General features: G+C 40.4%; 1 pseudogene and 1 gene segment (V, D, J or C); both read right to left on the reverse strand.

Annotated features, from left to right (window-relative positions):
* Positions 1 to 7,903: 7,903 nt before the first annotated feature.
* LOC118575833 lies at positions 7,904 to 8,357 on the reverse strand. The segment is given in 2 exon segments: positions 7,904 to 8,232; positions 8,315 to 8,357. Coding segments are annotated over 2 exon segments (372 nt in total).
* A 1,752-nt stretch (positions 8,358 to 10,109) lies between these two features.
* On the reverse strand, positions 10,110 to 13,278 carry LOC118575835 (annotated as a pseudogene).

Raw genomic sequence — 13,278 nt, forward strand, 5'->3', positions numbered from 1 at the left:
CTGGAAAAAATCCACAGCCTCTGGCCTTCAGTGTAAACAAAAGCAAATCCTCCTTTCCAAAGTAACATATCCTTACATCCAAATTTTGAAGTTAAGATACCTTTAAAATATACATATTGGCTTTATGATCAAATAATTTTTGCAGTAAAAAATCCCAAAGACAACACAATCCCATTTCTCTGTGTAAATGCCATCTTTATGTGGCTTACTTTTTATACTACCTTTACTCTCTCTCTTTAAAGTCTTTACTTTTAAAAACTATGTATTTCTTTACATAACTGTATATATTCCATTTTTTTATTTCTTCCAAGCCTACGTACATTTTTACACACATTGTAAAGCATTTAAAGTCTTGGTCTATCTAAATCTGTCTCATTGTGAATCTATTGTTTCAAACTGCAGCATTACTAGGGCTAAAATAGCAGCTTTGGCTGGTGGCTCCACCCACCTCATCTTCCCAAGATGGCAGTGGTATGTTTACCTCCAGCTCTGGGAGCCATCAACTCTCAGAAACAGTGGTTCTATGCTTCTATCAAAGCAGCAGGCAGCTCAGAAACCTCTTTCTTTCTTTCTTTTTTCTTTTCTTTTTTTGTATTAGCAAATACTAAATCCTCCATGCAGCAGCATAATGTGCCACTTTTAGACACCTCAATCCCACCATACTGCCAGTCAAATGCACATTCCAGGAACCCACCATGGTAGCTCAGACCCACAGGCTGCCTCTAACTTGAGAGAGACAACTAGGAAGCTGTTTTTAGCTCCGTTTTAGGATATTTTTCTCAGGTTTTAGGTTGAAGCTCCTGCCAACCTGTTGGGCGCCATTTGTTGCTAGAGTTTCTAGAGGGAGAGGTTATCTCTGTGTCCCAGCAAGCCTCTCACAGTCCCACAGCCCACGAATAAAATAAACACACAGACACTTATATTATTTAAGCTGTTGGGCCATTAGCTCAGGCCTACCATTGTTAGCTCTTACACGTATACTCAGCCCATTTCTGTTAATCTATAGGGTAGAGCAAAAGACCTCCCCTTTGCTTGTTAGACCCTTACAAACACCTGGTAGCTGGACCTGTAGTCCAATTAACGTCTTATGCAGTCCTCCTGGGTACAGCCAGTAGGAAACCTAGTTTGCTACATCAGGTCCCTCATCTTAATATTTTAAAAGGAAAAATTCTTGATGCAACTGCATCAAACTTAACATAATAATTCCAAAATCGAACTATACAAAATTATAATTCCTGCTCTTAACCTTCCTACAAACCTACTCTCAACCTATAAACCTACATATATGAACAACTTCTTAATAGAACTATACAAAACATAACATTAATTCACTAAAGCTGCCCTTAAGTCTCTGTACAGCTGTAAGATTTGTAATGACTCTGAAGCAAACAGTTCCAACTACAGGAAGTTCCATAACAGAAACTTCTCAGTCCAAGCAAGTTTCTCTGAAACTTTTGCTCTCAGCCACGGCTGCCCTTTGAAGTCTGCAGCCTTCCGGAACTGCTCCCGCACCAGGCTACAGTGCTTCTCCTCACAGCCATGTGGGCTCAATGTTCCTTCACCTGCCATGAGCAGAAACTGTGGCTCTCCTACAGTAATCCTGGCTTTGGGAGGAAAAAACATTACCTGCATCTTTGATGGTCCCAGTGCTCAGCAAACTAGTTCCTTGTCACAGATCCCTGGAGAATTCAGCAGTTCCTGCACATCTCAGCTGCTCACCCAGCACTAACACTGCTTCTCAGGCCCTGGATACACTCTGGTCTCTGCTGTCTTTGCTTGCTGTTCACTTTTCCCATGGTGTGGCATCCCTGCTGGGTTTTTGAAGATGCTGCCTGTCTTTTGGTTTTCTCATGGCTTAGTGTGTCCACTTCTCACAAAAGCTTCTTCAAGGCCCAAAGCCTGCAGACCCTTGCCTCTGAGTGCTGGCTCTTGGCATCTGCTGTTTGGAAACTACAATGCTTCACGGGGCTCTGTCATGAACAACTGGCTGCCATTTTCTGAAGCTGACAGTCTCCAGAGCTGTTTCTTGTTATTATGGGTGGTTTCTGGAATGACCAAGTCTGCTCTGGATAAACCTACATTTTTTTCTTAAACTCAATCTATGACCAATTTAAACCTACATTATATAGGACTACTTTATAAACCTTATCTACATCTTACATTCTATAGGACTATCTTAGTAAATATATTTCTTATACTACCTTAGCATATATACTTGTTATCTCATGTAAACTTATATCTGCACCTAACTAACAAATAACAGAACTAATTTAATACTAAAGCAGACATCTATAAGATATGTCTAAACACCTAGAAAAGATTATTTGAGCTAAATTATTAACAAGACAAGAATCATTTCTAAAGTTCAGGGTTTATAGTAAAATTCAGAGTTTATAGTCAGTTTTGATATCATTCTAAAAGTAATTGAGAGTTTGAAACAATAGTTTAATTCTTTAATAGTGCTCTCAAGCCTGGGATTTAGCAAATGTTTTATTATAACAACTCTGTTAAGTTCTATCTCAGTTTACAGCCAACTCAAAAAGAAAGCAAAGCGATAGGAAGAAAAAACCTTGTAAGGAATATTTTTTTTTTGAATTGCTTAACTAGTCATCCCATAATAGTCAATTTCCCATTCAGGAGAAGACAATTGCCTAAGTTGGAGGTGGGTTTCAGATCTGCATCATTCAGCAAGTTCCCCTGCTAAACTATTTGTCTTGAAAGTTTAATGTATTTCTAAGTGACTTGATTGCTTTTATAGGTAGCCTTTTTTTGTCATCCAACTACCTTAAACAACTCTCTGAGTTCTCAAAAGGAGCCAAAAACCTCGAAGCTCCAAGTTCTGTGTTCTTACAACTTTTCCTGGGAACTAACATTCAACAAACTCTTAAACTATTTTCCTCCTTCTTATTCTTTTAAATGCTGTACTTTAGGTTTACTATGAATGTCCTTTTGAGCTGAAAAGGTTCTTTTCAGGCAATGTTACCATATTTGGCAGGAAAACTACCTTTCTCCAAATGCATCTTTCAATATCAGTCTGCTGTTACAAGATTCCTTACAAACTCAATTTCCAATAGTTCTTTTCAGTTCTGGGAGTCAACTTCCAGTTCCCTTTACCAGGTTTGCTTTCCAAGTTTTTGTCTGGGAGGTTTGAACCAAGTGTTTTACATTTTCAACTACAGGGCATTAGGAGACCTATGCTCTCCCTGAGCTGGCCCTAACAGGCCTTTCTCTTTACTCTGATACTGGCCCCTGGGTCAGAATAACAACTACCCAGTTAGAGTGAATTTGAAGCGAGCACTCCGGATATCAACTTCCCTTGGGGTTTGTGTTTGCCTCAGCCAGACAGTAAGAACCAAAGCACTTAAAACAGAGCTTTTCCACAGCTCCTTCAGAGAGATTTTTCTCCCAGACAGACATCTTGTTCTGCTTGTTATTAAAGAAGGTTTTTGTTTTCCCTAAGCTTGAATTAGGACAGGTGTACCTCCCTACATTTCACCTGTCCCAGTCAACCAATGGATTGTTCATTGGCTCTCAGACAGAGCTTATCACCAGAGGAAATAACCTGATGTCAGAGCTTTCAAATCCTCTCCTCACCAGGAGTCAGTGAAAACAAAGCTTTCCTCAGAAAGGTCCTCTCTCTGATAGGAAAGAGCTTTTCTCAGAGAGATTTCTTTTTGTAGCTGTGGACACTGCATAGCCCCACCTACCAACTATGGGCTTACAGGAAGGCAGCAGACCTTGCTTTTCCCACTGGCTCTGGCTTTGCTTGTACAGTAGTAGTTTTCTCTTGGGTCCTGTACCTTCCTGCTTCAGTTCCACGCTTGAGGAATCTGTTGTCAACTGCAGGAACCCTAGTATCCCCCAAATGCACACCACCTTGGAGTCTGGCCAGTAGCCTCTTGGTTGTTGGTCAAAGCAAGGATACAATGCTAACAGAGAGGATTTGTATCGCTTCAGGGGATTTTTGCATTAGGATGATTGGGAGCACCTTTTTATTCTGATAGATGCTCACTCAGAAAGAAGACCTTTGATGCTTCTGCTCAGCTGCAGCTGAAAGGTTCAGGAATTACTGCCTCCTTCCTAGCCAGCAGTTTGCTGCTCTACTCTGCTCTCTGTGGCTTCTCACAAGCATTTCCTCAGGAGATTCTGACCGCTGCCTTTTACTAGCTTGAAGAGTCAGAGCTTAGAAGAGAGGTTTTTTGGAACTCAAACCCTGCCTCACTCATTGCAGGGAGAATTTTTAAAGCTTGAAACAAGGACAGAACTTAAGGGAGGTTTGGCTGTTGTAAGAGGCTTGTCACAGTTGATTTCTCGTACTAATTATCTCCAGGTCATTCTTATTTTTGTCCTTGACAGAAAACAAAGAAAATAGTAAGTTCTGAAAGGCTTTTTGCAGAGAGATTAAGGTATTTTTTTTTGTTTGTTCGTTTTGTTTTGATTTTTTTGTTATTTTTTTTTGAGAGCTTTTTAGTGTGAAAGAGAAAGATTAAGTTTTTCCTAAGACGTCTGTTCTCTAAAGTTTTTTGGCTTCATGGCCAGGAGGGAACAAATCCTGAGGGTAAAGTGCCGCACTGCTGATGGAGCAGAGGGTTTTTCCTTCCATCTACATCCAGTGAGGGGAAACCTCTTTCCTCTGCTGCTTTTTCAGCATTTTAGGTGTCCCAGGCCAAAGTGTCCATGGGAATCTTTTTTCTACCCAATGAGCTCAAAGAGGAGCTTTCCTCTGCTGGTATAACTCAAAGAAGATGAATATTTTCCCCAATTGTGTTCATAGCCCCATTGTTCCTCTGTCTAGTTGTTTTCATCATGCTAAATTTTCTTCCTAATATTCCCACATTATATTTCTATATCCTACCTAATTCTAAATGTCTTCCTGCACTATATTACTATATTTTACCTTCCTTATTTTTTATAGATACAAAAGAGAGAGAGTGATCCTGTATAGACAGGAATCTTATGCTGCAGTGTCACAGCATTTCACTACCACCATATATATACCTGAGAATAAAATACTGTTGCCTTCATTTTTCAATTCCTTATCGTCATGCCCACACTAACAATGCCACTGCAATCCTTTCACCATGTTTAGCATGAAACTTAACAGGTCTTCTTAATAAAATCAAACCTGAGGCCAGTGATTGGGGAGAATGGAAAATAAAAATGATTTTTTTTCTTTTTTATCTTTTTCTTTGTGTCTGTTCAGGTGCCATCAGTGGAGGACTAGTCCCCACCATTATTTAACTCAGGGACTCTTGAGGAATGAGGGATAAGAGCCTCAGTTGGAAATAAAGAGGGAAAAGAAAACAGAGAAATGCAAGATAGACTCAGGTCGGCCTGGATCCTTATCAACCCGCCCAGAATTTTATTGCAAAGATATATTTATAACAATACCAAGAGGTTGAGCAAAAGGTCCCCCCCACTGCTAAGTAGACCATTACAGACATCCAGTACCCAGGCTCATGGTCCTGTCAACCTCTTTGCCATCCTGTTGGGTACAGCCACTAGGTAACTTAGTGGATTACAACATCTTACATCTTCCTTTTTCTGTGGCTGGAATGCTTCTCTCCCCAGTAGTGACACTTGTCGAACCAAGCACTGAATATGTGAGATTTCAATTTTGTTTTTTGAAATTTAATCAATCCAAGAAACTGTGGCTCCTCCCTCTTTTAAAGCATTCACATAAATATGTCCTCACAAAATTGTGTCCTGAATTGCTAAGTGTTGGTATCACAGATGTATTTTGAAAAAATAAAAAATGGCAAGGCTTTGTCTGTCTAGTCTGTATGGCTTGGACAGCATCAAAGTATCACTTACTGTCCAGGAGACATAGCAGAGTTAGTAGAATATTTTTTGTATGCCTGAAGCCCAGTGTTCATCTCCAATATTGTATGATAAGCAAGAGTTTGGAGCAGGAGAATCATAGGCTTGATTTGTGCTTGGTCTATATGAAACCATATTTGAAAAAGAATAGAGGCGTAAGATGGTTTGAAAAAAATGAAAATTTATTTAGTATGAATTTCTAGTTTTACATAGTCATATAAGATTTCAGTATTACATCACTCTACTCTTTATTTGAAAACTTTCTCCTGTCTTTGCATAAATTATTTATATTTTAATAGGAAATTAAGATAAATGCTAAAATATAATAATTATAAATCTAGTATAAGGTTCGATGAATAATAAATATATTGAAGTAACAAAATATGTCTGAAACCTATCTCAGTGGTATAGTATATCAGTCCTAAAGCTCAAAGATTTATCCTCAAAAAGAAGAATTACTATATAAATATAAATACTGTCTGTGGTGGTATTGTGTTCCCCAAAATATTGTGCACCCTAATAAATTTATCTGGGGTCAGAGAACAGACAGCCACTAGATACAGAACCAAAAATGGTTGCTAGAAAATGGGTCAGAGCAAGCCATAGCAGAAGCTGGTCAGTGGTGGTGCCCATCTTTAATCGCAGCACTTGGGAGGAAGAGCTAGGCAGATCTCTGCCTGTTCAAGGAGCCAGCATGGAGACACATGCCTTTAATCCCAGGGAGTGACAGCAGAAAGAGAAAGATATATAAGGCGTGAGGACCAAAAACTTTCAGCATTTGGCTGGTTCAGCATTTGGCTGTTTAAGCATTCAGGCTTTCGAACAACAGTTCATCTGAGAGACATTGCGATGAGGACACAGAAGCTTACAGTCTGAGGAAACAGAATCAGCTGAGGAACTGGCGAGGTGAGGTAGCTGTGGTTTGTTCTGTGTCTCTGATCTTCCAGCATTCTCCCCAATAACTGGCCTCAGGTTCGATTTTATTAATAACACCTGTTAAGATTCATGCTACAACTATATGAGATTATTCTTTCAGCAATGATAAAAACACATTTTGAAGACTTGTGGCATCCATTTATTTCCTCCAGAACTGACCTTTTCCACCTAACATAGAGAGCTGCTGCTCCCCATCACAAAGGTACTCCCAGTACTCCCTGACCTTCCTAAAACACTCAGTGGGTCTATTTCCTTCCATGCCACATCCTTCTGCTCTCTGGATCCTCAAAGGCTTGTCTTTCTCTCAACACAAGCTAAGTCTGCTCTTTCTTAAAGCAAAGATCCTCCTAGATCTTGAGAAACTTTCCTGTGAACTTCTTCCACATGCCATTATGTGGCTCATGCTCATTCCACAGTTTAGATAGTCTTCTTGCTTCTCTGAACTGCTAGGTAGACATTGTTCTTCCTTAGCAAGTAGGTTTTCTATTCTAACTTCTTGCTTCTAGGTGCTGCCAGACTTGCTGGATTTTTCTGATCTATCATCTCAATTCCTTCTTTAGCAGAATAGTAGTATTTGATTTTCTCCTAGGTACCAGGGCGATCTATTATTATATTCTCAGCCACTTTAGCAGTGTCAGGAATAGGTGTAAACTCACGGAGTAATCTTGAAATACAGTCAGATATTGATTGGTGATGCCAACAAAAGCTATTCTGTATGCATGATACCAAAGGAAAAAGGTAAAGAGCAACCCAGCTACAAATCCTTTGACCTACAGTTGTGTCCTGCCTGCAAGTCAGAGATGCATTTTCTGTGTTCTAAAAACTTACCTTATAACCCCAGATAAATGTTCTAACTCCTTTATTAATGACATTTTTGCTTTGCAAATGCAAATGTAGACTATTGCAGGGAACAACATCAGGTAAACATAAGAAATAAGCAATGTGGCAATACAAAAACACAGGTTTCAAGATTAGAGAGAGAAATGACCCCAAAACCTCCCTGCCCTTAGGGACTTAGAAACAAAGACAGAGAACAGCAGAATTTTTTTCTTTCCAGCTTTTTAAGTCTTAGAGTTTCTGGGCTTGGTTAGAGCTGAGCGCCTCCTGCTGGTCCATACCTCCTCTGCAGGGAGGTTTGTGTCTAGGCTCACACTAAAGTTCCCTCACTGTGTCTTGCACAGTAAAATGTGGCTGTGTCCTCAGTGGTCACAGAGTTCAGCTGCAGGAAGAACTGGTTCTTGGATGATTCTCTGGTGATGGAGATGCTGCTCTTGAGGGATGGGTTGTAGTTTGCGCTACCACCATAATGTATGTACCCCATCCACTCCAGCTTTTTCCCAGGAGTCTGTCTGATCCAGTGCCAGCTATAACCACTGGTGATGGAGTATCCAGTGATAGAGCAGGTGAGGGACAGTGTTTGAGAGGGCTTCACCAGGCCAGGTCCTGACTCCTGAAGCTGTACCTGGGACAGGATATCTTCAGACAAGAAGTATTATTTCTGTCTATCACAGGTTGTTACAACCCCTCATGGACACACATATGAAATGTTAACACTCACCAGGAAGGGCTGTCACCACGTACAGAAGACCCAACAGTGTCATCTTCTAGGCTATACCTCCTTTTCTTCACAGGTCAGCCTCCTGTGAGAGAGATGTGAGCTCCCACATTCAAGGATGAGATTTAACTTAGAGTAGAAGGTGCATTTGCATGTGGGGAGTCAACCTAGTCTTTATCAATGGGGTGGGTAGAAACTATTGTATTTGTCTGTTACACTGTGGCCATCAGTGTATCTGACTTCCTGTAATGTGAGTCTGGAATAAGAGAGCATGAGGACTACAGGGATCACAGGAAACACACCTTGACATATCCAACCAACCCACTTCCATTCTTAACCTCCAGTACTTTTTCAGTCACAGTTCAGTGCCAAAATTACTTTCACAATCGGTTCCTGAGCTCTTGCTTTCTGGTTAGTAAGCTTGCCTTTTTCTTACCCAGGAGATGGGTTTCCATGTTTGCTGTAACATTGGAACACTGTCATATTGTTGTTGCACAGGGTCCACACGTATTTCTTGCTCTATCCAGTCAGTAGAATGTAGAAGAAACACATGTGGAGAGGAGGAGCTGGGAACTCTGCACATTATGATCCTCACCAAGGGACCCATTCATTGCTTATTCTGTCCTGGCTTATAGACACCTGGGTTAGACATGTGACAGTATTATGGGAGCAGGTGTGTGATTGCCCATCCACAGGGACTAATGATTAAAATATAGAGGAGTTTCTTCTTCAGGTTTCTTACAAATGAGGATCCTCTTGGAGTTTGCCTCTAGTGTAAGTGTTTGGACACAATATTAGTCCTTCTGTCTCACTCATCCTCTTAGTTACACTCAAAGATCAGTGCCCTACTCATTCATGACCAGAAGAGATTCCTCCTGCAGCACTTGGGAACACATACTGAGACCCACAGACAGACAATATTCTGAGAGTGAGAGACCTTGGAAACTCAGCAGTGTATGAGAAGTCTTCATCAAATCTCCTTAGTATCATGGAACACTGAAGTAGAGGAGAAAAGAATATAAGAGCCAGAGGGAACAGACCCACCAGGGAAATAAGGGCTCTAAATCAACAGAATTTAAAGGCCTAAAGTAATGCTTTTTTTCCCTTTGAATATAAAATTTTTCTCACAGACTATATCCTGATTACAATTTCTCCTCTTTTTTCAACTCCCAAGTCCTCACACCTGCCCTCCTATCTACATGTACCATCTTGTTGTGTCTCTTTAGAAATCAAACAGGCTTCTAATTAATAATAATAAAATAAAATAAGATGAGTTCAAACAAAAACTAACACATCATAACAAGACGAATAAAACAAACAGAAGGAAATGAGACCGAGGCAGGGCTAAGGAACAGGTGCAGATACAGAAACCTACTGATTTACATACTCTGGATTCCCATAAAATAATACATCAGAAGCCATACTATATAGGCAGAGGAAGTTTAGGATAATAAATAAAGGAATAAATAAATAAATAAATAAATAAATAAAATGATCAGTGCCCTGTGATATTATTAGACAAGGAATCTCCAAAATGCATTAATGCATTAGAAATGGATTTCAATGACCATCTACTCATACATATCCAGCCTGTGCTTTCGAGCAGGTGTTTTCCTCAGTGAGACACACTGCCATTAGGGAATGAGAGGAAAGACAGAGAAAACCATTTATTTTTCTTTCTAGCTCTAATGTCTTAAAGTTCCTTAGTTTGGTTAGAGCTGAGCGCACCCTGCTGGTCCAGAGCTCCTCTGCAGGGAAGTTTGTGTCTGGATTTAGGGTGAAGTCCTGTCACTGTTCCTCATCCACAGTAATATGTGGCTGTGTCCTCAGTGGTCACAGTGTTCAGCTGCAGGAAGTACTGATTCATGGATGTTTCTCTGGTGATGGAGATGCGGCTCTTGAGGGATGAGTTGTAGTTGGTGCTACCATCATAACTTATGTATCCCATCCACTCCAGCTTCTTCCCCGGGGACTGACTGATCCTGGTCTGTGGAGTAACCAGTGACAGAGCAGGTGAGGGACAGTGTTTGAGAGGGCTTCACCAGGCCAGGTCCTGACTCCTGAAGCTGTACCTGGGACAGGATACCTTCATATAAGGTGAGACAATTTTGTCAATCACAGGTTGTCACAAACCCTCATGGACACATAAATGAAAATGTAACACTCACCAGGAAGGGCAGTCACCAGATACAGAAGATGCAGAATAAGAGAGCATGAGGATTACAGGGGTCACAGGAAACACACCTTGGTATGACCAACCTCCTCTTCCTAGCCCAACCTCCCCACCTCCATTCTTATCCTGTTCTTCTGCAGTCTCAGGTTAGTGCCAACCTTCTTATCACACTTGATTCGTGAACTCCTGATTTCTGATTAGTAAGCCCACACACTCCTGCTTTACTTCCCGTTTCTCAACCATAAGATGGATGTCCATATCTCCTAGAAAATTGCTACACTGTCATATTGCTCTAACACAGAGTTCACACCTATTTCTTGCTCAGTCCAGTCTGTGGATGTAGAGAAAACACATGCTGAGAGAAGCAGCTGGGAACTCTGCACACCATGAACCTTTCTTAGGGATCCCATTCATTCCATATCCTGTCCTGCTTCACAGCCCACCCAGGTTAGACAGGTGACAATATCATGGAAGTGGTGTTTGGTAGCCCAACCACAGTGACTAAGGATAGGACTACCTAGCATATTCTTCTGCCTCAGATCTCTGTACAGACTGAGGGTTCTCTTGGAATTTGCAACATGTGTTAGTGTTGGGGCAAAATATGAGCCCTTCCCTCTTTCCTCATCTTTCTTTACCTATGGTCACTTTCTAATTGCTCATGAAAATGATGACCCTGTAGTCTGTGATCAGCAATGTTGTACGCATTTAAGTGATACAATCTCTATCAACTTCCTATACTTATTCTTGTACCTCCTGTCAGGAGTGATTTATGCATGGACAGAATTTGAAAACCTGGATTAAACATGATACAATTTACAGATGTGTCACTAAAATACCATGCAGCAGTTTTATCCACAAAACTTCTTTATGACTCTTTTACTAATGTTGCATGAGGCTTTATGGAAAATGTAGAAAATCAAATGTAGAAAATCTTTGGAAAAGTGACAGTCTTATATATCTGTGTTTGGAGGAACTTTCTTATATTTAGTGAGTTCCTTAATTTCACCAGCAAAGACAGCATTTTCACTATATGTTTTGACACTGTTTTAGACTTTCACCTAAAATTTCTAGTAACACTTGAAAGCAATATAGCCCATAATTTTTTCTAGAATTTTGTATTCCTTCATTTCTTCCTTGGTTGTACAAGGGATGTTAAATGGTCACACTTGTTGCATTTGGTTAACTAAAAAAGGGACATAGACTTGTCAGTCAGTAGTGAATGATGCATCCCCTGCAGTCTGAAGAGGTAAGCTGTTGCATGCAGCACAGGTGTGGCAGACTAACACTCCTCTCCAATCTGAACCCAGAGGTAGACATGACCATCATTCATTGCAGAGGGAAGGTGCACATTGTTTTCAAGGACATCATCCTATCACTATAGGAGGCTCTGCATCCTTCAGGCATGTAGGATGAGCATCTGCCTCTTGCACCACTGGCCAATGATTCTTCTCCATCAGCAACAATGGCAGAATTCTGAGGAACACACAGGCTGCCTTCTAGATCTCAGCACAGGGGGAAATCCTCAGTCAACTCATGAAGGAACATCTACTCAGTGTTTAAACATTCCTTAATGAAAAAACACAGTCAGTATTGGGAGCAAGGCACAGAGTCAAGGCACAATAAAATTGACTTGATCTGCTAAACAAATAGACAAAAAAAAACCCAAATAAATAAATAAATGATTTTGTTTACACAAGAGAGTGCCACTGTCTATTGTGTTGTTTCTTTTTTTTTTGTTATTATTGGTTTAATCAAAATAGTCAGATTGTATCCATGCAATCCATGGCAGTATTATTTTTCTTTCTGGCACTCAGCTTTTGTGCAGCCAAGGTTAATGTGTGTTCTCCTAATTAACAAAACAAAACAAAAGAAAAACAAAGAGCATACATAGAACTAAATGATTGGATTCAGACATGTCAAAGTTATAACAGAGCCAAGAATCAATAGAAGTCATAATTGGGCCTTGCTGCTCCTAACAAGAGAGGTGTATGTGTGTGTATATCTGTTTGTGTATGAAGGAGATCATATTGCACCATACAGTGATGTCCATTCAGTGTTAGTTATTGTCAGTCTAGAAATTGAGACAAAGGTAGTCCAGTTTCAGAAAGCAGGATAATGAACATAAAGGGCTCCTGACAACATGAACTAGACTCTTACATTTCATATGTGGAATCCCATTGCTCAGTCCTGAATGTTACTGGAGTAGGAGCACAAAATGATGCCAAAGTTTGCACACTCCGCATCAAAATGAATTTTGAAATATGTTTTAGTTTGCCCTGATAATTTGAGTGTATTTTACTGGCCAAATGTAGACAGATGAATCTCTGCATCCTGCCTGTTGCCAAATAACCACTCAAAAGCTTTATATTATTTAAAAATGCTCAGCCCTTTAGTTCAGGCTTGTTACTAACTTGTACAATTAAATTATCCGGCATATCTATTTATGATTTACCACATGGCTCATGGCTTGGTACCTCAGTATTACATGTCCTACTTAGCAGATGGCTGGAATCTCTCTAACTCCACCCTTCCTTTACTCAGAATTTTTGTAGTCTAATCTCCCAACTCTGAAAACTGAGGATGTGGTTGTAACACTGTGGCTCACCCAGTAATAGATAGCAGAGTCCTCGGTGGTCAGGCTGATGAGCTCCATGTAGGCTGTGCTAGAGGATGTGTCTGCAGTCATTTTGTCCTTGCCCTGGAATTTCTGATTGTACTTAGTATTACCATTTCCAGGGAAAAACCATCCAATCCTCTCCAGACCATTTCCAGGCCTCTGCTTCACACAGTGCAT

This window comes from Onychomys torridus, unplaced genomic scaffold, assembly GCF_903995425.1.
Source record: "Onychomys torridus unplaced genomic scaffold, mOncTor1.1, whole genome shotgun sequence".
NCBI classification, from domain to species: domain Eukaryota; kingdom Metazoa; phylum Chordata; class Mammalia; order Rodentia; family Cricetidae; genus Onychomys; species Onychomys torridus.